The 26,671-nt window shown below is 40.5% G+C and overlaps 1 protein-coding gene across 3 annotated transcripts in view; it reads right to left on the reverse strand.

The window, feature by feature from the left end:
* The window catches only part of LOC127968191 (uncharacterized), a 49,598-nt gene that overhangs the window by 6,326 nt on the left and 16,601 nt on the right, over positions 1–26,671 (reverse strand). For 2 of the 3 annotated variants that reach the window (XM_052569197.1, XM_052569199.1), the window contains exons 4-5: positions 1,220–1,327; positions 184–430 (exon numbers count right to left, since the gene is read on the reverse strand). In XM_052569197.1, coding sequence (XP_052425157.1) covers positions 184–430; positions 1,220–1,327 — 355 coding nt within the window. The remainder of the gene's footprint in view (positions 1–183; positions 431–1,219; positions 1,328–26,671) is intronic. The other variant, XM_052569198.1, reaches the window with a different exon arrangement.

Raw genomic sequence — 26,671 nt, forward strand, 5'->3', positions numbered from 1 at the left:
ATATAAACGTAACATCAGTCAGAAGAAACCATTCATAGTCAAGAAAACATTGCCTTTGCATAATATAACAAAACTGGAAAAAAATAGTTTTAATTTAATGCATTTTAGCCATTTCAGATACTAGCATCTACAAGATTTATACAGAAAAAAAATATTAAAATGAATTGACATGAATGAAGTCACCTGTTGATGGTGTTACCTCCACCTCTGCACAGCCATCATTCATGAGTGTAAGGCTGAGGACTGATGCTCGCTTTTCTCTTTTCTTTTCCAGTTTAATAAACCAGCTCTGAAGGGCTTTCTCTAATTTACATCTCCACTTCGCTGGAAATGGTGTTGGACTGATCACTTTGATTTTAAATGTAGCAATATCCTCTGGTGCTGGTGGTTGTGACTGGGTTCTGCTTTCAACACCATCTCTACAAATGTCCTGTTATATGAAAAATAATTATCAATGCGGAGTCATATTTCTATATGAAAAAGGAACCATACTCATAACCAAGTTATGTATATAAGCTATTTTAAGATTAGAAAATAGCAAATGCAGACCATCAGCTACACCATAATAAGTTATGTTTTCATATTTTATATTGATTCCATTGTAGAAGCACTTTCATCATTTAAATTCGACAACTGGCTACAATAATAAATAGGATAAATAGGAGTCATTTGACTTCTATTTAACAGATAACTCTTTAGAAATGGGAACACATTCACTATTAACTAAGAGATTTTCCCAGAACAAATTCCTGATATGCTGCTTATTAATAGTTAGCTGTTAAGTTAAGGTTATGGGTAGAGGATCTAAAAGATGCTAATACTGAAAAAGGCATTAATGTGCTTTATAAGTACCAAAAAAAAAAAAAAAGTCAACAAGCTAGTAATATACTGTAAATGCTAATAAACAATTAGTTAATAGTGAGAATTGGTCCTTCAAATAATGTGTTACCAGTTCATTTTAATCAGTCACTGTAGCATATCATCAGGTGTGAAGTAAGTGAGGAAGGAAATGCCTGGAGAATTATAAGGTCTAATCTCTAAAATGATGTTAAATGATAATGTGTTTATTCCAGACAGACATAGATGGGAACAAAAATAATGTTTTAATTATTTTGTATTCTATGAATTGTCAGTTACCCATTAATATAAAGTTACTGATATTCTGGTGATGATGTCCTTCTGAAAACCTATGACTCAAGCTCTGCTCTTTAGTCAGTACCTTCTCTGTCTGTGATTTGTTATTTTGAACCTTTGGGATATCTTGATGCTTCCGTTCATCCAGAGATGATCCAGAGTCTTGACCTTCAGCTCTGCTTGCCGCTAAATTCTAAAAACAAGAAACAAGTTAAATCACTTTGTATATTTTATACCCATAACAGTTTTTTTTTTAATTTTCAAATCAATATAGGTCACAGAGTATTTATTAAATTTAAGAACTTATTATCTTTTACATTCACATTTGGCAGAGGCTATCTAAAGTGACATACAGGCACACATAGACTACAGGTGAATTCCAGGTATAGATTGTACCAGTTCTTAACCAAACCCATACCCAGAAGTGGAAATTGACTAACTGCATATACTTTTGTTACAGTACTTAAGTGCATTTTTTTATTTCTTAAGTAAAAGTACCACAATATAATTATACTCAAGTAGAATAAAACAAATCAACTTCGCTACAATTACTTTTCACCAAAAGTATAAAGTCCACTTTATGTTAATGATTCGGTGAAAATCAGTGCAGTGCAAGTGAAAGCTGTTCATTCTTCATTCTTGGTTGGTATATGTTGTCCATGTTTTGCTGCCATACAATAGAGTGCTGACAATGTAGGCAATATACACTGCCATTTTGGTAGAAGTTGAAAGCTAATTATTCCCCCAGACATGAGTAGTGAGTTGGCCAAGGGTTCTTGCAGACTTGCCAATGCATTTATTGATCTCAGCATCTTCAGACAGGTTGTCACTGACGGTGGACCCAAGATATGAAAACTAGTGGATAACATCAAGTACTTTGTCAGTGATAATGACAGGAGGAATATCCATGTCTTGACTTAGCACTTTTGTCTTTTGCAGGATAATATTCATTCCAAAGTCACCACATGCTTGGGAAAATCTGTCCATGAGGCGCTGAAGTTGTAGTTCAGTGTGTGAGATAATGGCAGCATCATCAGGAAAGAGCAGACCTCTAATGATGACATTATGCAACTTAGTCTTTGCTTTTAGTCTTGCAAGGTTGAAAAAGTCACCCATCTGATCTTCGGTAGCCGTCCAAAAAGCATGTTTTAGGTTTTATTTAATTTACCCTGTGGCGGTTCTAGTGTAAAGAAGAAAAATAAATAAATAAATAAATAAAAAATACGTATAACAACAGCAATTATAAAAGTATTACATTACTTATTGGTTTCATTGGATAATAAAAGTCATAGTGCTGCTCTTTTTATTGCTTTATCTAGAGCTTTTGATTCTGTAAATCATGAAATTTTGAAGTAGAAGCTACTTGGTGTAGGTTTATCAGAAAATACTGTTGGATGGTTAGTTAATATCGGATAGATCTCATTGAATGAATATAGAGGGACTCACTTCTAGTAACTGGAAGTTATGTATTGGCATACCAAAGGGATTGGTCCTTGGGCCATTATTATTTAATTTTGTATATTATTAATATTGGCACTAAACTTGCACAAAGTTTTCTGTTAAACCGATTATTTGATACAAGTATTTATGTAATTTTTACCTAAAAATCACAACAGCATCCATCTGTTAAGGATGTAGACTCTCAAACAAGCACAATTATTACCCAATCAATTTAGTGGGCATTTACTTAGTCTAAAATCCTCCACGCCTATTCAAACAGAGTGTTCTGATGAGAGGGGTCAAAAACAGGACAGAAAATAGCCCATTGCTACTAAATTATGATGTTTTGATGTGATAAAAAATAAAAATAAAAACACGCTGGTTGGCGACAGCCCGTGACGTCACTACCAGTGCGAATATAGTATTAATAGTTTAGTCTTAACTAGAGAGAGGGCTTGACCTACAGCTTGATCATTAGATTCAGAAGGGTAAGTGTATCGCAAGCTAGCCAAAGATTTTGCACATCAGAGAGGCGTAGGAATGACCTAATTCACCTAGTTCATGCTGCTGGTTCCAGGTGCTTTTGGGAAAATAAATAAATAAAACCCAAGAGAACTCAACTCATGTGAGAGCAGAACTCTGGTTTCAAAAAGGATTAGCGGGCTCATAGGCAACCATTTTGGTAAAGGGGAGGGCTGCCAAACTACCACAATAAAATCCCACTGAGTGAGAAATTCAACTCCACAGAAGGGGATAAAACTCGAGCATCCGAAAGGAAGCACCATGCTCACAATAACCTTCAAAGCTGAGGGGAGCAATGCTTCAAAGTGTAGTAATAGACTCACTGGTTGAGTGGAGCCCAAGGTACCGGGGTCTATCCAACTCCGAAAACGGGACTGACGCTAATACGCCTAACCCTCATCGTACAGGATTTTAGAATTTGTGCAGAGTCTTGCCTGCACACTTAAGACTTATGTGGATTTCAGAAAGTACGCAAAGTGCTCAGCATGCACACTTCCCACATATGTGGATTTTTACGCAAAGTGTTCATTGGTGTATACATGTATGTGTATACACATACATACATATACACACACACACACACACCATACACACACATTATTGCGCTCCGCCCAACCCCCTCAAAAGCTTAATGCGCTTGCTCTTCACTACACTCACACACAAACACCCACGCCGATGACAGATGAGGCGAAAGAAAAGGAAGGATGAGGGGCAACAGAGACGAGAGAGGGGAGAGAAGAAAAAATAAAATAATAATAATTAGTTCCGGTTCCCAGACGCACTGCCGCTCGGCCCTCCACCAGCTGGGTGAACTCCTCCATGGTGCCTGGAGGTGGCCCTGGACGGCACGACACTCCTCTGCCACCCGGTGGACAGCGACAGCTCCTCTGTTCTTAGGCAGCCAGCAGGAGGCCCCCGTTCCCTGCTCCTCTGCATCATGGCGGGCGGCAGCAGGCTCCGGCCTCCAGGCAAACGGCAGGGACACCTCCGCTCCCTCACGGACGCAACCACCAGTCCTCATTACAGGCGGCTGTCAGTGAGCTTGTCCGTCCCAGGCAACTCACTCCAGCCCACCGCCTTGAGCATCCACGGCGCCCGACTGCTACGCCTGCTCGATGGCACCGCGGGTTCAACCCAGTGGCAAGGGATCTTCGGCAGCACGTCCCTCCTTCTCCCGGGTTTCGGCACCACTGTAACCAGGTTATTTCGTGGGAAGTAGCTTTAATAATAAAATAAAGACAAAACAGTGCACAAACAAAAACCAAACACAACTAAAATCCAGGCCTGGTCCTCTCTCGTCCTTCACTGTCACAGCGGCCCTTAGTATCCTTCCAATCTCCTCCGTGGGATGCGAGACCGATGATTTCCAATCACTCCACCAGCCTCGCTCCGTTCCCGAGGCTGTTTTAAAGGATGCTGTTTTAAAGTTTCTTTGAAAGGGAACTATGGCTACGTTCACACTGCAGGCTGAAACGACCCAATTTCGATTTTTTTTTGCCCCTATGCGACCTGTATCTGATCTTTTCATGACAGTCTGAACGACACAGATCCAATCTTTTCAAATATGACCCAGGCCACTTGGGTATGTTGTCCTGAATCCGATACGTATCCGATCTTTTGAAATGCGACCTCCGTCTGAACAGCCAAGCCACATGTATCCGACCCGTACGTCATTGATATGCTACAAACGCCATAATTCTGCATTGAAGTAGGCGGGAACGAGAAGAGCCACTCACATCAGTATCCCACAACTCCTGGCTGTGACTCCGCACCCACACGTTTCTCTGTACCGACATTGCTAACACTGCTCCACAAAACGCCATGGCCAAAAACTTTCTTTTTAATTTTCTTCTTAAAACGAGAAGATTGTAATTGTGCTGGCTCCGTTGGTGAAATAACTTTAATATTGCAAAAAGAGCTCCGCTGATGTCACTGTTGTTGACATCTATGTTTAATGGTAACTACTTCCGCTAACAATGAGTGACGGCGTTCACCATTGAGTACTCTTCTGCACATGCGGGTCACTTCTGGGTCATTTCAAGTTCACACAGGAGATCACAAATTTTTTTTTTTTTTTTTTAAATCGGAATTGAGCATTAAGCCCTGCGGTGTTAACGTAGCCTCTGATTCAAGTGCTGTTCTTCAGTCAGTATGTTATTCGGTTCCAAATCTGATTCTATTGTTTGACCGTTTATGATGTTTTGATACTTCATGTGATCCACAGACTGTATAAAGTCTTGACTTCTATCACCTGCTGCACTGTTGTTGTTTAATATTAGTGCTGTCAATCGATTAAAAAAAATTAACTAATTAATCGCACAATTTTTTAAAATTAATCGCGATTAATCGCGATTAATCGCAATTAAAAGACTGAAACTTTTTGGATATGTAAATGTAAAATGTAAATAATTAATGTAAACTCAAGACAAAGAAACTATTTAAATTCAAAATATGATTGTTTATTGGAATTTTTGTTTAACTTGTAACACAGATTTTCTCATGTAAACAACATACCTGCAATAAACCATCAATATCCTCCAAATTAACTGTTGGCTTGAAAGCCATATTTATTACAGAAATAAAAACACAGGCATGTAAGTACCATTTGAATTTCAAAACAATCAATGCCAATAAAAAACAAAAATGATTTCCATGTTGAATTCTAAGTGGACTGCAAAAAAATTTATAGTCATTGCCAGTGCTTTAAGTGGGCCGGTATGCACCGGTACTCAGTACCGCCACTTCCAAATATAGCTCTTGAGCGTACCGCCACCTCTCCGTGCGCCAGGAACGTGCTTGTAGCGTACCGGTACGCTCATTTGGACATCTGTTTTAATAGAGGTTTTAATCTTTTACCTGCACTGCCGATTTTCAGAGCGCCCTTCACAATGCAAGCTTCCTAATTCATCCCACCCAGAGCAGAAACTACATTACCCATTCACCCTTAAGTTATACAAGTGAATAGCGCATGTGTCGCTTTTCCCACTGTTAAGTGTCAACAACTCAACGTGGCCGGAGAAGGTGTGTGAAACTCGTTGTGAGTTATACTAAAGCAAAATCTTGAGTATTTATTGTCTGATAAACATTAAAAACTGTCTCCGGAGGTTGAGTCGTCCTGCAGCCCCCGCTGGCTGTTCATTGGCTGCAGCATCTTTTTTCTAAGTTCTAAAAAAATACCGTAGACGGCAAGGCACAAATTTAGATATTCGATCATTTATCTAATTAATCTATAGCCTATGCACAAAGACAATATGATCCTTTTGTCCCCTTTTTGTTTTAAAGCTTGATGAAGAGAGAGAGCGCAAGTTGCTGCAGCTGCGAGGAGGACAGTGATGCGCGCGTACAGGAGTGATTGACAGTTCGCGGCACTGTGTACAAAAAATACTCCACTACACAATTATTTCGTTATTTTCGTTTAAGCTTAACGTTAGCGTTACAGAAAGGTCTGATTTACGCATTGTTACAGTCATTTTTTTTTTCTTTTTTAAACAATGACATTTGAGTTCATGATTTTAATGTTGCTGTTTCTTGTGGCAGACTGAATGAAGAGTAATGTTTCTTGTGGCAGACTGAAGAGTAATCCGGCAGAGTTTTATACTGAAACTTTCCGTCTAAAAGTCCTTCCTTGGTCTTAACCATATTTCTTTGCACGTTGAACACACATAGGCCACAACTGGAAATAAAAAAAACTGCAACCGCGTTAATTGCGTTATTTTTTTTTAACGCGTTAAATATTTCAAATTAATCGAATGCGTTAACGCGCTAATTTTGACAGCACTATTTAATATCAATACATTTAATAACTACTTCCAGTGAGTAATTCTGCAACAAGTTGAGACACCTGTGGAGTCGCACCGCTAATATGCATGTCTAAAACTCCATATTTTGGAATATAAATGCTTGTAAAATAAATATATCAGTATAATTCACTCACACCAGTAGTTGACAATGGTGTGTGACACTAAAGGCAATGTCCATATTTGGTATCAACCGTTATATGAATCATGGGTAGTGAACGGTTTCCATGTCTAAAATAAAATTATTTTGTGAACAACATTATAAAAATGTCTTGATGGCATACATTATTTGCATGTATCATTTATTCATTTATTTCTTTATTCATTATTTCTCATAATCATTCTAGACCAGACCCATTCAAAAGGCTTTTAGTGGCCCATGACACCAATAAATACATAAATTGTAAGGCTTGAAAAACACTTTAGTCTTCTGAGATATGGACAATACCATGGTATGGTAATGGTCATGACATCTGGTCTTACCTTTATTAAGTGTGTTCAGCTCTATGGGTGTTACATTTTTCAAGTTTTAATTTGCTAAAAAGCTTTGTTCAATACTCAAGCCACATTTTCAAAACTCTTTACACATTTAGCAATACAGAAGTCTATGCGGGCCGAACAGTGAATCATTTTGCATTGCTTTCAAACAAAATGCATGCAATGATCACATTTCTCAAAACCCACAAAATCTTTTGTCATTCATACTCCCCACCACCTGCAAAACACTATACGTTTTGAGCACATTGTTCAAATGCAAACACTGTTTTCAAACTGATAAAAGCACATTCAAATCAGAACTATACAAACTCTGCCAATTTCTGCAGGAATTATATTAAAACATAAAATCTTAGCTTAGAAAATTGAATAATTATTCCAAACACAACTAATCTCAGCTAAAAAGGCAAGACCTAGCAGAAAGAAGGAGGAGAAAGCAGGAGGACTAGAACCCTGCCAATACTGTACATCCATTCCTTACATACACTTTCCCTAGCGCTTGTCCTATGTAGGGTCACAAGGCTGGAGCCTTTTGTGTCATAGGCAGGACAACCCCCTGGACAGATGGCCAATCCATCACACACACATTTATGCAGCGTTTCGACCGCAGGAACCTTACCCAGGAACTAGGGACTTTGGCCTGGTACTCGTTGTGTTTCCACCGCAGGAACCAGGAACTAAAAGTTCCGGGTAAAAAAAATGCCCCTCAGAAAGTCCCTGCTGGCGAGGTAGTACTTTTTCAAAGTTCCGGAACTTTCGGGGGCGGGACTTGAGTGCTAAACATGCTGATTGGTTGAGTTCACGCAGCACTGGTTGAGTTCAACCACTATTTATTCGGATAATTTTCAAAATATTACTGTTATTGTGTCATGAAATGTAATTTTAAAAGTATTTCAGGCGAGAATGTAGTTCTTTAAAAACTCAAATCTGTGGTTTATTTATAAAAGACAGCGCCTATTTAAAAATGTGTTTCGCCGATCTCTGAGACGGTGAGCTCCACGTGATCAGCGGGAGCTCAGTGATCATCTATCCGCTGAGAAGCAGCCTCACCTCGGCTAGACCTTCTGATATGTGCCGCTGGCTCTGATGTGTCTTTAGTGGTTAAACATAACAGGTTATCTTTGGTCTGTATTCAATTCATTTATATGTTAAAATGAAAATAAAAAAGGCAAATTTATATAATATTTCATTTCATTGTAATAGCTGTATATATACACATATACCTGAACTAAGTACATTTCTGCAGCTGTTATTATGTTTAAATGAAAATGAAAGAAGGCAGTGGTATTTGATATCCTATTTCGTTTTATTGTAAATATACAGAAAGGAAAATTGCAGTAGCCAAGGCGAGTTATCAAGTACGCTGCTGTTTGCAGATTTACCGGACTTGCGTCGTCGCGGACATCACACTCCCGAGTCGAATGCGCAAAGTCCGCACTATCGGAGGATGCACGTCCAAAATCAGCGTACTTTTTATTGAAAAACGCGCGCAAACCTACGTCACCAGACTATTTTCCTAATCTTCCTGGTACTTTACACTGCGGTGGAAACGCAGAAAGCAACAGGTCTGGGGGAAAAAAGTTCCTGTTAAAAAAAAGTTCCTGGGTAAAAATGTTCCGGGTAATATCGGTGGAAAAGCTGCATTATATTCACACTCACTAACAGTCTCCAGTTCACCTGTCCTGTATGTCTTTGGATTGTGGGAAAAACCCAGAGGAAACCAACATCAGTATGAAGAGAACGTCTCTGGTTATGCATGCATGATTCCTCGAAGGAACTCGAGCTGTGTCTGAGAATTTTTGGAGGCGTTCCCAAAGCATTTGCCACTGCAGCTTGAGTTCCTGAAGAGGAACATCTCAGGTTATGCATGTAACAAAGGTTATGCATGTAACCGGTTATGCATTGTAACAATGGACGCGGTGTCGGAGAATGCTTTGGGTACACCTCCAGCATTCTCAGACACAGCTTGAATACAAGGAACATACAAACTCCACTCAGAAAGACTCCTGGAGACTATACTAGATTATACTAGACTGATGATGTTTGTTTGTTGGTTTTAATAGTACAGTTTTTATCTATTGCAAACATCCCCTTGTCCAATCTTCAGTCACATTTTCACAACTCTAAACACAATTAGCACAACATCATTCTGTTGTGACCATACCTTTAACGCGATTCATGTTTTCACACAATATTCAGTAACACGTTTCGAAAATGCTTAATTTTTCTTTTCTTTTTTTCCACATAAGGTTTTTCACATAACCCCATACCAAAATCATAGGTCTAATTTATTTGTATTTTTTTTTTTTCAAATGCTTAAAAAAACAGCACAACATAAATAATGACCTAATGTTCCAAACTTTAAGTATAGTGTAAAGCCACTACTTCTGCAACAACAGCAACTCAAAAGTATTGAAAAATATCTCTATATAAAATATTGTAACCACTGATTTTTTTGCATTTTTAAGTAACAGATCACTAAAATAGTTACAGGGAACTACACTCCGACCATAATGGTCGCATATGCAACCTTTTGAAATGACATTGCGACCTTAATTTTAATGAGGTCGCAAATGTATCACTGATTATTTTTGTACCTACTTTGTTTTAGGCAATATGCTATGATTTACTATGAGTATTTATTAAAACCGAAATGTGTATTTTAAAAATACGTTTTATAACGTGCTCTGAGCATTCAATGCATCAAGTTGGCTTCAGACGCGATCCGGGAAAGCTGAACTGAGTAGCTGGTTACAAACAAACAGAAAAGGATGCGAAAGAGCTTAATTCAGCACGCAGAGACGCTTCTCAAGGTCTTCTTGCTTTTGTACCGACAAATAGGCCTACATACTAAATGTAAAAATACCTGTTTTGGAAAGTGTGTTCGAAAAGTCTGTGGTCATGTCTTTAGTGAAAGTAAAGAGTTGGAAAGAAATCGAATGTGCATCATTATAATGGATGCATTGTCTCTTAAAGTGACCGCGCCTAATTTACTAGCTCTGCTGTCAGTGTCTTTAATGTTAATCCAAGAAAATGAAAGTAAATCACTCATTGCTCTTGATTGAATTACTTTGTAGTTTTAACAAGAATTTATCCACAGTCAAACTAAAAATCAGATATAATTGATTATATTGTTTTACTGGTGGGTGCAGGACACTAGTTTAAGTATAGCAAAATACAATGAACTGAAATATTATACCCAAAAATTCTTCATACTGTAGACTACCAGTGTTTATATATATATATATATATATATATATATATATATATATATATATATATATATATATATATATATATATATATATATAAATAATAAAAAAAACATTAGGGACCTGACCAGGTTTTGCTTTAGTGTTTCTTTCTTTAATTGCTAATGCAACCTTTTCACACCACAGACTGAACAAAATTAAGCATTGTTTGCTTGGTAACTGTTCAACAAAGTATGGATAGTTGTGTAAATATTAGAGCCCGGGCTTTATATCAGCCGGCCGATATTATCGGCCGATATGAGCTTATTGCATCGGCGTTTATAACGGCCGATGAAACATGAGAAACAGAGTCTCATGCTTCACTCATGTTATGAGAGTTGCACAGTTTGCCCACCAGAGGGAGCTTTGCAACTTCCAGTTGACAACAGCGCCAGAAATCCAATACAGAAGAAAGCGGTCTATGCAGCCAAGCCACGGAGCTGTACTGTTTTGACGGTGAGTCTGTCGTTCGTTATGTTAAATGCTTGCTATTAACTTGTTTGAAGGTGGTTTTTCTCAAAATTGACAGCGGTGTGTTCATGACACTAACGTCAACCATTCAACTTCGAATTGATTCCGTAATCTTCTGATAACAGTAGGCTAACTTTACGTTTGCCAACGCATGGCGATGTTTTGATTCAGACTGCACAAAGAGAAGAGGAGAAGATATACGGGTCCGTTGTGAATGTGTATGTGAGAGCAAATATAGTGTAGTTACAGTAACTACAGTAGGTGCGTAAGAAATGATTAAACCAGAGGGGACATCTAAATAAATGTGAGCTGAACAAGCGCTTTTTTTTTCTTTTTTTTAACAAATTGTTTCAAAGCAGCTTTACCGACATAACAGAAAAATGTTGTAATAATATTGTTAAATATAAGTAGGTAATAGGTAATACCTATTGCTTGACATAAAAATATACAGTCAGGTCCATAAATATTGGGACATCGACACAATTCTAATCTTTTTGGCTCTATACACCACCACTGTAAAATTGAGTGGCTACAGGTAGCTCTTCTCTTTTAAATGTATTTGCTGGTTGGCAACAGATCCACAACGGGGCGTCCAGTAAAAGACTTGTACGGGATTAACCCATTTATTGTCACCACAGAATTTGCATGAGTGTGTGTGTGGTTTTTTTTTAGGCACGCACACAACTTTGGCAAATATAAATCGCTACAGTGCAGCTCGCATCTGTCCGCTTTCCCGATCGCTCTAACTCCGTTCTGTGGGCGGGACCGCTGACCTTTCGCATCCTGCATGTAGTCCTGATTGGCTCACAGGATGGATGCTGCGTGTGCGTTGAGTGTGGTGTATTGCAGGGGAAGCTTAGCCAAATGAATATAACCTGCGTGTGGCCTTTTTTACAGCCGCCCCCAGATTTCCAAAGGGAAATATGTACAATAACAAAAGGGCCTATAACCTGTCCTACACCATTAAAAGTACCTTTAATCTGGTATGGCAGGTAATCGGATGAGGCGTGCCACTGGGCGTGTGTATGACTTCTTTCCAACTTTAATTTCTGCTGCTCTTACTCTGCGGTCTACTCCAGGGAATACCTTCGACACCTGGCCCACTGGCCAGAGTGCTCTGGGCAGTTGGGGGTCGACAATCAGGACGATGGTGCCAACCTGGAGGTCAGATGTCTCATCTTGCCACTTCTGGCGGGTCTGGAGGCTGGGAAGGTAGAACCTGATGAAGCGCCTCCAGAATTGGTCGGCAAGGACTTGACTATGACGCCATCTGCGTCGACTGATCAGTTCAGATTCAGGGTATATTACAGGAGGAAGTGATGAATCTGGCCGCCCCATGAGAAGGGAATTTGGTGTGATAGGGTCTAGATCAGAAATGTCAGATGAACTGTAGCCTAGTGGCTTGGAATTTAAGATCCCTTCAATCTCCACCAGCACAGTGTACATTACTTCGAAGGTGACAGACTGGGCACCAAGTGTTGTCATCAAGGCCTGTTTAAGGGAGCGAATCTCTCTTTCCCAGCTGCCACCAAAATGTGGAGAATTAGGGGGATTGAAGTGGAATTGTATTTGCTGGCTTGCCAGTTGCTGTTGCAATTCAGTCACGATAGCTGCGTATGCTTCCTTCAGTTCTCTCTCCCCTCCTTTGAAGTTAGTCCCTTGATCCGATAATAGCTCGAATGGCTTGCCTCGTCTAGCGATGAATCGTCTGAGAGCCATAAGGAATGAATCAGAGTCAAGGCTATGAAGGATGTCAATGTAAACAGCCCTTGTAGTAAGACATTTGAACAGGATGCCCCATTTCTTTTCATTTCTGCGACCTACTTTGACAGTATATGGACCAAAGCAATCCATTCCTGTTGAGTAGAAAGCAGGCTTAAATAAACGTAATCTGGCTGGAGGGAGGTCTGCCATTTTTGGGACTTCAGGGTTTCTTCTCCACTTCTGGCACTCCACGCAAGTCCTCTGACAACGTTTGATTGCCTCTCTGCCGCGAAGAATCCAGTATTTTCGCCGAAGCTCTGCAAAGACTCTTTCTGGGCCTGGATGATGGAGTTTAGTGTCATAACTCTGTATGAGCAGTTTGGACACTGGGTGTTTTGGGTCTAGGACAATGGGGTGCACAGTATCAGGATCTAGATAAGGGCTACAGCGAAGGCGACCTCCTACCCTGATTAGCTGTGTATCATGGTTCAGTTCAGGGGCCAGTGCCTTTAGCCGACTGTTTCTGGGAAGTGATTTATCTGCCTTTAACTGCTCCAGTTCAGAGGGGAAACACTCTTCCTGAGCTTGCTGTAGGACACTGATTTCCGCCATCTTGTAGTCATCAGCTGTTGGATTGCCTGCCGCCCCATGACAGGCCCTGGACTCCAGTAGCTCTTCAAATGTCTTATACTGGCTGAAGTCAGGGAATGACAAGCTGGCTGTGAAGCAGGTAAGGAGGCAGGGAACTGTTTTACGAAGCTCACTTTCGTCTGCAGGCATGGGGTGTGGGATTTCTGGCCACTGATTTGGAGGACCTTTGAGAAAGGATGGCCCTTGGTACCAATGGCTATCTGGCCCTAGCTTACATAGGCTTTTCCCCCGTGTTATGTCATCTGCTGGGTTATAGGTTGAAGGAACATAACGCCATGTGTGCTGGTCTGTAATGTCCTGGATCTCAGCAACTCTAGTTCCAACAAACACTTTGAATCGGCAAGAGTCTGAATGCAGCCAAGTGAGAACTGTGGTGGAGTCAGTCCACAGAGTGAGTTGGTGTATGGGAAGGTTCAGTTCTGTTCTGACTACTTTAGCCAGCTGTGCCCCAGTCAGTGCAGCACAAAGTTCCAGACGGGGGATCGACTGCTGTTTTTTGGGTGCCACTCGTGACCTGGCTGTGAGGAAGGCCACCTCTACCTCCCCACATTGATCCTCTGTGCGGAGATAAGCGACTGAGCCATAAGCCCGCTCAGAGGCATCACAGAAGATGTGTATCTCTCGCTGACTCATGTCGGTATCTCTGATTGGACTGGTATAACACCTTGGAAAGACAATGTGTTGTAGGGCAGGCAGCTCCTCCACCCACTCTGTCCAGGTCTGTAGAAGATCTGCAGGTAAGTGCGGGTCATCCCAGTCTCTTTTCTTATCCCAAAGGCGCTGTACTATAAGCTTGGCTTTGGTAGTGTAGGGAATGAGATAGCCCAGGGGGTCATACTGACTTGCTATGATTCTGTAAATGCTGCGCATGGTGGTCTCAGTGTTTTGTATGGGACAGTACTTATATGAAAGTGTATCTGTTTGGTGATTCCAGAGGAGTCCCAGGGCAGATTCTTGGGTGTTGCTCTGCCCTTGTGAAATCCAAAGTTCAGTGCTGTCAGATCTGGCCTCAGGAGGTAAATGGCTTATGGTGGAGAGTTGGTTACTGGACCACTGCCTCAGGTCGAAACCCCCTTCTGCCAATAAGCTCCGGAGTTTGTCAACGAGACCCTTGCCTGCCTCTACTGAGGTGAAACTCTGCAGAAAGTTATCAACATAGAAAGACTTCAGTACAGCATGGCGGACGTCTTCCCCAGGTTGGCTATGGTCCAGGATGTGTTTTTGTAATGCAAAGATGGCACAGCAAGGGCTGCATGTGGTGCCAAAGGGGAGAACCTGCCATTCATAAATGTTAGGTGGATCCTGTGGATTTAGATCCCTCCAGAGGAATCGCAGAAGTGGCCTGTCTTCGGGAAGCAATCTGATCTGGTGGAACATCCCCTTTATATCACTGCTGATAGCAACGGAATGCTCTCTGAACCTGAGCAGCACTGCAAGAAGAGATGGGCCTAACACAGGACCAGGGAGCAAGAGCTTGTTAAGGTTTTGGCCCTGATACTGAAATGAGCAATTAAATACAACCCTGTTCTTCCCGTTGTGTTGGACCAGATGATGGGGAATGTACCAGGTGTTGGTTAGACATTCTTCAACATTTAGTTCCACCTTGACTGCATAACCTGCCCGCTCTAGTTTCTGAATTTCTGCTGTGTAGGCAGCTGCTTGCTCTGGATCTTTGGCCAGCCTTCTCTCTATGGCCCGCAGATGTGGGAGAACAGCATTTTTGGGAGCCTTAAGGTCTGGCATGTTTTTAACGCGCAAAAGTGGGGTTGCATAGCGCTTGACGCCATCCACCTCTACTCTCACTGTCTTGCTTTCCAGAATTTTCACTGCTTCCTGATCTTGTCTGGATCTTGTGCTCATTTTTTCACTTTGCCATGGAAGCACGTCCATCTGCCAGAGTCTCTCCACTTGTCTGAGAAGATCAGTTTCAGGTGGTGCTACTGAGGTTAAAAGACACTGTTGTTCAGTGACCTCATGTTGCAGGTGTTGTACAGGACCTTGCAAAGCCCATCCGAGACGAGTCTTGATAGCTGCTGGTCCCCCTGGGGGGCCTAGACGGATTGGCTCCACTGCTGTAATGAGGTGGGGATAGTCTGATCCAATGAGCAGGACAGGGCGAACTGACTCTAAATGGCTCAAAGGAAGCCCTCTGAGGTGGTGGTATTTCTCTCTCAAAGTCTTAACCGGATGTGTGTGTTCAGCAAGACTTAGCTGCTGGGCTGTGAATGCACCCTTTATGCGATACAGTTTGCTGGGCTGAGACAGGGGGGAGATATGAAATGACACTGATGCACCAGTGAGCATTTGTAATTCCTGCCTAACTGTGCGAAGTGGAAGATCTTCTGGCTGACCTTTCAGGCCCAACTGTTGAGCAGCATTATGCAAAAGGATGGTCCTCTCCGATCCATCATCTAAGATGGCATAAGCTTTTATCTTGTGTGCCCCGTTTCGAAGAATGACCTTGACAATCTTCAGAAGAACCTTTCGACTGGCAGGAGGCTTACGAATGAGAAGTATCTCGTTCATAGTATTGAGGAGGCAGGCATTAGCAGAAGTACCTTCATTTGGGGTAGTCTTTGGGAGGTCTTCACTCCTGAGATTGATGTCATGAAGGACCAGAAGGTGACGGCTATTACACTGTTTGCAGCGCATTCTCAGATTGCACTCTGAAGCTTGATGATTCCTTCCACAGCGGCAGCATCTGTTGCAGTCTTTGATCCAGTTCCGTTTCTGGTCTATGGTAAGCTGCTTAAAATTGTTGCAGTTGTTGAGGGAGTGTTTGTGGTGGTCACAGTAAGGGCAGTAAGGGGTTAAAACAGGCTTGTTGGCCGTAGGTATCATCTTTGTCAATGGAGGTGCTTTCTCTGTGCCAAGCAGAATGGTGGCACTTTTAGTGAATGTCTTGGGGTCTCTGATCACTTCTCGTGGTCGTGCTGGATATCCACGACGACTGGCTCCTGCAAACCTTGTTGTGTCCTCCTGCACTTGAATTTCATACTCTAGCCACTCTGACAGATCAAGAAGGGTGGGGATTGGCACTTGGTAGGGATGTGCAAAGCGCCGAAAACTTGACCTGAGATCGTGCGGCAGCTTCCCTAGGAGCCGGGAGACATGAGAGCCGCACTGCAACTCAAAGGTGCCCTTCTTTCCTAGTTGTTCTAACATGCCGACGAGGGAACGAACCTTGAGGGCGAAGAGTCGGAATGTTTTAATGTCCCCACTGGCTATGTTTGGACCATCCATGAGCTCTGCTATGCGTTGCAATGCGAGCTGATGTGGCTGTCCGTATTGCTGATCCAGTGCTGCCATGGTCTTTGTGAAAGGTTGTTGTGAATGGCTGTATGAGTCGGCGATAAGCTGGGCCTCCTCTAGTTTGAGGTGATCAGTAAGTATTTGGAATTTGAATCTTTCAGTGGCTGTAGCTGGCAGAATATTTTCCAGAGCTATCTTGAGCCGCGAGAATTCTCTAGGGTTTGGATATACGAAGTCTGGAATTGTGGGGGTTGGACCTCGGTACATCTGCTCTAGCTCGGGCGGAACCGGACTGGATGCTCTGCATGGCAGGTGAGAGCGTCGGGGAGACCCGAAGGATGGAGGGACTGCTGACTCTGGCTCATATGATGTACAACTCAGCCTGTCAGGCATCTCAGCCCTGGAATAATAGGTTCTTTCCACCCTTGATTCATCCCACTTGACATTTTCAGAATGTGATGTATGGTACGGCAAGGTAGGCTTTGCGCTGGGGACAGCGGTTGGAGCTAAGAATGTTTCAGAACTGTGCTCAGGCTGATCTGACTCAGCAGGCCTGACTCGTGGGGCTGACAGTGGTGCAATGCTCTTATCACTCTGTTGTGTTCTCAACAAACGGCGTGGTGCAGGTACAGGTCGCGTAGGAGTGACCGGTGGAGAAAACTGTTCTGCAGGCTGTTGCTGCACCATTTGAATCTGTAGCTGCTGCATTTGTTGTTTTAACTGAGAAAGTTCTTGTGAATACCGATCTGTAGCTTGTTGAAACGTGTCCCTTTCTTGCTGCATTGTCTGCAGGGTCTGTAGCAGATTGTCATGGGCAAGTCTTAGGTCCCTATTTTCACGCTGGAGGATGCTGGTTTCAGAGCCCCATGGTTCATCGTCGGACCACTGTAGAGGGTTATCAAGCTCTTTGTGCGGTAACTGTTGTGGAGTGATCCCAGTTGCACGTGCACAGTCCTCTGGTTCTAGGCTGGGAGGCACTGTAGGATGAAGCTGAGAATGTGGTGACATGGATTCAGGAAACAGCCTTGGGAGAGTGAAGCCGCTGAGATTATAATCTTCATATCGCACGGGGAGGACTGTCTTCCTCCTGGCACGCACGACCGGCTCATCCTCTTCATGCTGTGACATTTCTCCGTAGTAAATCTGGGATCCGGCTCGAAGGACCATGTAAAATTGAGTGGCTACAGGTAGCTCTTCTCTTTTAAATGTATTTGCTGGTTGGCAACAGATCCACAACGGGGCGTCCAGTAAAAGACTTGTACGGGATTAACCCATTTATTGTCACCACAGAATTTGCATGAGTGTGTGTGTGGTTTTTTTTTAGGCACGCACACAACTTTGGCAAATATAAATCGCTACAGTGCAGCTCGCATCTGTCCGCTTTCCCGATCGCTCTAACTCCGTTCTGTGGGCGGGACCGCTGACCTTTCGCATCCTGCATGTAGTCCTGATTGGCTCACAGGATGGATGCTGCGTGTGCGTTGAGTGTGGTGTATTGCAGGGGAAGCTTAGCCAAATGAATATAACCTGCGTGTGGCCTTTTTTACAACCACAATGGATTTGAAATGAAACGAACAAGATGTGCTTTAACTGCAGACTTTCAGCTTTAATTTGAGGGTATTTACACCCAAATCAGGTGAACAGTGTAGGAATTACAACAGTTTGTATATGTACATCTCACTTTTTAAGGGACCAAAAGTAATGGGACAGATTAACAATCATAAATCAAACTTTCATTTTTTAATACTTGGTTGCAAATCCTTTGCAGTCAATTACAGCCTGAGGTCTGGAGATCAATTAGACATCAGCGTATGCTGGGTTTCATCCCTGGTGATGCTCTGCCAGGCCTCTACTGCAACTGTCTTCAGTTCCTGCTTGTTCTTGGGGCATTTTCCCTTCAGTTTTGTCTTCAGCAAGTGAAATGCATGCTCAATCGGATTCAGGTCAGGTGATTGACTTGGCCATTGCATAACATTCCACTTCTTTCCCTTAAAAATCACTACGGCTCTGTGTAGTAACTGCCGCTCCACCTGAACAAGTGTTGCCAAGTCTGCGGTTGTTTTTCATGTCCGCGGTTCGAAGCAACCCCAATACCAATAACGAGATATTTAGCCCCTAAAATGCGAATTTTACCAAGACAACCATGCCAAAAACAAAACGTATATTTTAACCCCGGGAAGCAATTTTTTTTTTATCTGGGAACCTCCTGGAATCACGATTAGTTTTGAAATAGTTTTGAGAAGCAACAGGGTAGGATTTGTTGTGAAAACCTGGCAACCATGATCTGAACACACGTGCTGGAGATGATACTTCTAAATAAAGGAGTGTCTTAACTGATTAGATGTGCATGAAAATCGCATTCGATTTTTTTGCACAGCCCTAATTTCATTACATCTTTTTCTATCAAAGCTATCTGACATCATCAAGATGAATTTGTTCTGACACAGTTTAACGCCGAGTTCTTGTCATATTTTATTACCAATTTCTAAACTATAACAAATAAGTTGTAATAATGTGAGAAATGTTGAAGGTGTCTGAATACATTTTGGTTTGACTATGTATTTTTTTGTACTTTATATATCATTGCTCTTTTTGTTTGCTTCCACTGTCCTTATTTGTAAGTCGCTTTGGATAAAAGCGGCTACGAAATAAATTAATGTAAATGTAATGTATTTTATTTTACAGTGAATACTATGCAGTGCTATTTTAAATGAGTTTCTGGACACCTACAAACTTAGAAACAGAAAACGTAAACTAAGAAATAAAACAAGAAGGCATGTGGTTTAAAATATGGCAAGTAAAATAAAAAGCACATCTGAATGCAATACAGTTTCATTATTATCAACAAAAAAAAATTGTGCGACCAAATCATGTTTTTCACCAGTAACTGAAAAAGTTAGTTGCGCAAGTTCCACCAGTGGAAAAGGTTAGTGTAGTTCCCCGAGTTAGACAAAGCTGATTCCAGTCTCGGTTGGAGGAATAGTCAGGTGTTGATGTGCTTTCAATTACATCAACATAAGGATAAAGGGTAATTGTGACTTTTTTCATCTAACAGTTCTGACCTATTTCTTGCAATTGTGAATTTCTCACAAATCTCTGAATTACAAGATGTAAGTGCAGCATTCCAAGAATAGAAGTCCAAATTGTGAGATAAAAAGTTCACAATTACCGTTTTTATCCTGGGATGGAAACAAGCTTGCATAGTAACCAAAGGCATCAGCTACCATGGAAACCAACCCACATCCAACCTCCACCCCACCGGAGAGCAATTTCAAATCAAGGTTCCAATTGAATTTCTGTATAGAGGACCCTATTGTTATAGAATTTACATTAGAAAAAGTAAATGACTCATTCAGTTTTAGACAGTATGTTGTCAAGAATGAATGCACTCTTTAAAATGTAAAATGGGTTTCAGTTGAAGGTAAATAGATTACAAAAAACAATGGACTTTTATATTGTCTATATGCAGGTAGAACTGAAACATGTACTGTATGTCAAACATGTACATGTATCAGTTTTTGTAAAGCTGTTAGTATTTTGACAGTCACTATGCTATGATATATTTTCCTTTTGGATAGAAAAGTAGTGCTAATGTTTTGTCCGAATGTCTATTTTGAATCACGTTTGCGGTGTTTTGATAAAGAATATGTAGAAATAGTTAATTTGCATTTTGAAATGTAAGGAAGGTATTTATTTAACAAAATGTTGTTTTGGCCAGAATATTAACTATTTGGCTTATTGTGTGTTGTAGGACTGTTGCTATGTTAAGAGTTTAGAAAAAATATTTTAAGTATTGATAAATGCTTTGTAGCAATTGAAAAATATATTTCCTCAACTTTTATATGCATTTCGATGTTTTTGTTTTTGGTATGTAAAGAAATAGTGGGAAATGCTGCTTTTCTCCATTCTTCAGTAATTAAATACTTTTGACAAATCATTTAAACTTCAAGGATAAACGCCCACTGCTTAAAGGTCCCATGACATGGATTATTTTCTTTTTTTTTTTAATTGCTTTTTTGTTTCCTGAGGTGTACTTCTATTGTTAGTATGATTTTTACATGCAAAATTTAGAAATAATTTTTTTATATCCAGATATTAGCCCTCTGACATTCAGCAAAGTATGGTGACCCATACTCAGAATTTGTGCTCTGCATTTAACCCATCCGAAATGCACACACACAGAGCAGTGAACACACACACACACACACACACACACTGTGGGCACACACCCGGAGCAGTGGGCAGCCATTTATGCTGCGGCGCCCGGGGAGCAGTTGGGGGTTCGATGCCTTGCTCAAGGGCACCTAAGTCGTGGTATTGAAGGTGGAGAGAGAACTGTACATGCACTCCCCCCACCCACAATTCCGTCCGTATATATATGTATATATAAATATATATAAATATTTTTTTTTGTTACCATTACAGCTGTCGAGATTAACGAATCGTGGAAGTGTTGATTATATAATTATTTTTTTGATCTTTTCCCATCACATGAAAGGCTTCAGTGATGAGCATTGAGTAGACAAAGTCTATCGCGTGAATGCAATGATTATTGCAACACGTTTTCTCATAAAATGCTTTCACCACAACTAACAGCAAACACATGAATAGACCACATGAATACAGTAAGAGCTTTGTTGTGCAGCATAACAGCGTCATTCATTGTAACAGCAGTTTAGGCAAGAGTGCAGATATACTAGCGATGTGTGACAGCTCCGAAAAGGGGGGGGGGGGGTTCTTTGATCACTCTCTGTAGTTAAATCACAATTTAAATAACAGATTTGTTTCATGCTACTAAGAGAAACAAAGTGAAGTTGATCGTTTAGACACTGGCTTGATTCACTGATGCATAAACCGTATTAAACGATTTAGAAAAAACGCCAGGTGAACTTGAATAATTAGCTACAGATCAGAAATCACTGATCACAGATCAGGCATTAATGAACACTGTTACTCAGTGTTTGTGGCAGTGCTGTCAAATCCATATCATAAAAGTCTGTTTGTAACGCCTGTGCTGACATTGCGACTGAATTATATGTAAATATTTGGGCGGGCAAAGCAGAGAAACGGGAGGTAACATTTATCCTTACAACGTCACAAGGAGGATATTCAAGATCAGCCCAATGTCAATGTCATGGGACCTTTAAGAAACCATCTCTAAATCCAGCACTTCCAGAAACCTCAGCCCTGTAACCCTTCTTGCATTCATTGTGTTCAACCAACTCTGTAGGTTTATTGTACTGTACAGAACAAGATCCTGGACAGCAACCAATCTCACTTCAAAAGCAGCCACTCAACTGAGACTGCCCTGCTCTCGGTTACTGAAACCCTGTGACTAGCAAGAGCAGCTTCCAAATCCTCAGTACTCATCTTGCTAGATCTGTCTGCTGCTTTTGACACCGTTAAATCACCAGATTATCCTGTCCACCCTCATAAAGATGGGCTTCTCTGGAACCGCACTCCTGTTGTTTAAGTCCTACCTCTCAGATCCTTCAGGGTGTCATAGAGGGGTGAAGTTTCCTATTTAAAAATGTGTTTCGCCGATCTCTGAGACGGTGAGCTCCACGTGATCAGCGGGAGCTCAGTGATCATCTATCCGCTGAGAAGCAGCCTCACCTCGGCTAGACCTTCTGATATGTGCCGCTGGCTCTGATGTGTCTTTAGTGGTTAAACATAACAGGTTATCTTTGGTCTGTATTCAATTCATTTATATGTTAAAATGAAAATAAAAAAGGCAAATTTATATAATATTTCATTTCATTGTAATAGCTGTATATATACACATATACCTGAACTAAGTACATTTCTGCAGCTGTTATTATGTTTAAATGAAAATGAAAGAAGGCAGTGGTATTTGATATCCTATTTCGTTTTATTGTAAATATACAGAAAGGAAAATTGCAGTAGCCAAGGCGAGTTATCAAGTACGCTGCTGTTTGCAGATTTACCGGACTTGCGTCGTCGCGGACATCACACTCCCGAGTCGAATGCACAAAGTCCGCACTATCGGAGGATGCACGTCCAAAATCAGCGTACTTTTTATTGAAAAACGCGCGCAAACCTACGTCACCAGACTATTTTCCTAATCTTCCTGGTACTTTACACTGCGGTGGAAACGCAGAAAGCAACAGGTCTGGGGGAAAAAAGTTCCTGTTAAAAAAAAGTTCCTGGGTAAAAATGTTCCGGGTAATATCGGTGGAAAAGCTGCATTATATTCACACTCACTAACAGTCTCCAGTTCACCTGTCCTGTATGTCTTTGGATTGTGGGAAAAACCCAGAGGAAACCAACATCAGTATGAAGAGAACGTCTCTGGTTATGCATGCATGATTCCTCGAAGGAACTCGAGCTGTGTCTGAGAATTTTTGGAGGCGTTCCCAAAGCATTTGCCACTGCAGCTTGAGTTCCTGAAGAGGAACATCTCAGGTTATGCATGTAACAAAGGTTATGCATGTAACCGGTTATGCATTGTAACAATGGACGCGGTGTCGGAGAATGCTTTGGGTACACCTCCAGCATTCTCAGACACAGCTTGAATACAAGGAACATACAAACTCCACTCAGAAAGACTCCTGGAGACTATACTAGATTATACTAGACTGATGATGTTTGTTTGTTGGTTTTAATAGTACAGTTTTTATCTATTGCAAACATCCCCTTGTCCAATCTTCAGTCACATTTTCACAACTCTAAACACAATTAGCACAACATCATTCTGTTGTGACCATACCTTTAACGCGATTCATGTTTTCACACAATATTCAGTAACACGTTTCGAAAATGCTTAATTTTTCTTTTCTTTTTTTCCACATAAGGTTTTTCACATAACCCCATACCAAAATCATAGGTCTAATTTATTTGTTTTTTTTTTTTTTCAAATGCTTAAAAAAACAGCACAACATAAATAATGACCTAATGTTCCAAACTTTAAGTATAGTGTAAAGCCACTACTTCTGCAACAACAGCAACTCAAAAGTATTGAAAAATATCTCTATATAAAATATTGTAACCACTGATTTTTTTGCATTTTTAAGTAACAGATCACTAAAATAGTTACAGGGAACTACACTCCGACCATAATGGTCGCATATGCAACCTTTTGAAATGACATTGCGACCTTAATTTTAATGAGGTCGCAAATGTATCACTGATTATTTTTGTACCTACTTTGTTTTAGGCAATATGCTATGATTTACTATGAGTATTTATTAAAACCGAAATGTGTATTTTAAAAATACGTTTTATAACGTGCTCTGAGCATTCAATGCATCAAGTTGGCTTCAGACGCGATCCGGGAAAGCTGAACTGAGTAGCTGGTTACAAACAAACAGAAAAGGATGCGATAGAGCTTAATTCAGCACGCAGAGACGCTTCTCAAGGTCTTCTTGCTTTTGTACCGACAAATAGGCCTACATACTAAATGTAAAAATACCTGTTTTGGAAAGTGTGTTCGAAAAGTCTGTGGTCATGTCTTTAGTGAAAGTAAAGAGTTGGAAAGAAATCGAATGTGCATCATTATAATGGATGCATTGTCTCTTAAAGTGACCGCGCCTAATTTACTAGCTCTGCTGTCAGTGTCTTTAATGTTAATCCAAGAAAATGAAAGTAAATCACTCATTGCTCTTGATTGAATTACTTTGTAGTTTTAACAAGAATTTATCCACAGTCAAACTAAAAATCAGATATAATTGATTATATTGTTTTACTGGTGGGTGCAGGACACTAGTTTAAGTATAGCAAAATACAATGAACTGAAATAGTATACCCAAAAATTCTTCATACTGTAGACTACCAGTGTTATATATATATATATATATATATATATATATATATATATATATATATATATATATATATAAATAATAAAAAAACATTAGGGACCTGACCAGGTTTTGCTTTAGTGTTTCTTTCTTTAATTGCTAATGCAACCTTTTCACACCACAGACTGAACAAAATTAAGCATTGTTTGCTTGGTAACTGTTCAACAAAGTATGGATAGTTGTGTAAATATTAGAGCCCGGGCTTTATATCAGCCGGCCGATATTATCGGCCGATATGAGCTTATTGCATCGGCGTTTATAACGGCCGATGAAACATGAGAAACAGAGTCTCATGCTTCACTCATGTTATGAGAGTTGCACAGTTTGCCCACCAGAGGGAGCTTTGCAACTTCCAGTTGACAACAGCGCCAGAAATCCAATACAGAAGAAAGCGGTCTATGCAGCCAAGCCACGGAGCTGTACTGTTTTGACGGTGAGTCTGTCGTTCGTTATGTTAAATGCTTGCTATTAACTTGTTTGAAGGTGGTTTTTCTCAAAATTGACAGCGGTGTGTTCATGACACTAACGTCAACCATTCAACTTCGAATTGATTCCGTAATCTTCTGATAACAGTAGGCTAACTTTACGTTTGCCAACGCATGGCGATGTTTTGATTCAGACTGCACAAAGAGAAGAGGAGAAGATATACGGGTCCGTTGTGAATGTGTATGTGAGAGCAAATATAGTGTAGTTACAGTAACTACAGTAGGTGCGTAAGAAATGATTAAACCAGAGGGGACATCTAAATAAATGTGAGCTGAACAAGCGCTTTTTTTTTCTTTTTTTTAACAAATTGTTTCAAAGCAGCTTTACCGACATAACAGAAAAATGTTGTAATAATATTGTTAAATATAAGTAGGTAATAGGTAATACCTATTGCTTGACATAAAAATATACAGTCAGGTCCATAAATATTGGGACATCGACACAATTCTAATCTTTTTGGCTCTATACACCACCACAATGGATTTGAAATGAAACGATCAAGATGTGCTTTAACTGCAGACTTTCAGCTTTAATTTGAGGGTATTTACACCCAAATCAGGTGAACGGTGTAGGAATTACAACAGTTTGTATATGTACATCTCACTTTTTAAGGGACCAAAAGTAATGGGACAGATTAACAATCATAAATCAAACTTTCATTTTTTAATACTTGGTTGCAAATCCTTTGCAGTCAATTACAGCCTGAAGTCTGGAGATCAATTAGACATCAGCGTACGCTGGGTTTCATCCCTGGTGATGCTCTGCCAGGCCTCTACTGCAACTGTCTTCAGTTCCTGCTTGTTCTTGGGGCATTTTCCCTTCAGTTTTGTCTTCAGCAAGTGAAATGCATGCTCAATCGGATTCAGGTCAGGTGATTGACTTGGCCATTGCATAACATTCCACTTCTTTCCCTTAAAAATCACTACGGCTCTGTGTAGTAACTGCCGCTCCACCTGAACAAGTGTTGCCAAGTCTGCGGTTGTTTTTCATGTCCGCGGTTCGAAGCAACCCCAATACCAATAACGAGATATTTAGCCCCTAAAATGCAAATTTTACCAAGACAACCATGCCAAAAACAAAACGTATATTTTAACCCCGGGAAGCAATTTTTTTTTTATCTGGGAACCTCCTGGAATCGCGATTAGTTTTGAAATAGTTTTGAGAAGCAACAGGGTAGGATTTGTTGTGAAAACCTGGCAACCATGATCTGAACACACGTGCTGGAGATGATACTTCTAAATAAAGGAGTGTCTTAACTGATTAGATGTGCATGAAAATCGCATTCGATTTTTTTGCACAGCCCTAATTTCATTACATCTTTTTCTATCAAAGCTATCTGACATCATCAAGATGAATTTGTTCTGACACAGTTTAACGCCGAGTTCTTGTCATATTTTATTACCAATTTCTAAACTATAACAAATAAGTTGTAATAATGTGAGAAATGTTGAAGGTGTCTGAATACATTTTGGTTTGACTATGTATTTTTTTGTACTTTATATATCATTGCTCTTTTTGTTTGCTTCCACTGTCCTTATTTGTAAGTCGCTTTGGATAAAAGCGGCTACGAAATAAATTAATGTAAATGTAATGTATTTTATTTTACAGTGAATACTATGCAGTGCTATTTTAAATGAGTTTCTGGACA

The sequence above is a fragment of the Carassius gibelio genome, chromosome B11 (assembly GCF_023724105.1).
Source record: "Carassius gibelio isolate Cgi1373 ecotype wild population from Czech Republic chromosome B11, carGib1.2-hapl.c, whole genome shotgun sequence".
Taxonomy (NCBI): Eukaryota; Metazoa; Chordata; class Actinopteri; order Cypriniformes; family Cyprinidae; genus Carassius; species Carassius gibelio.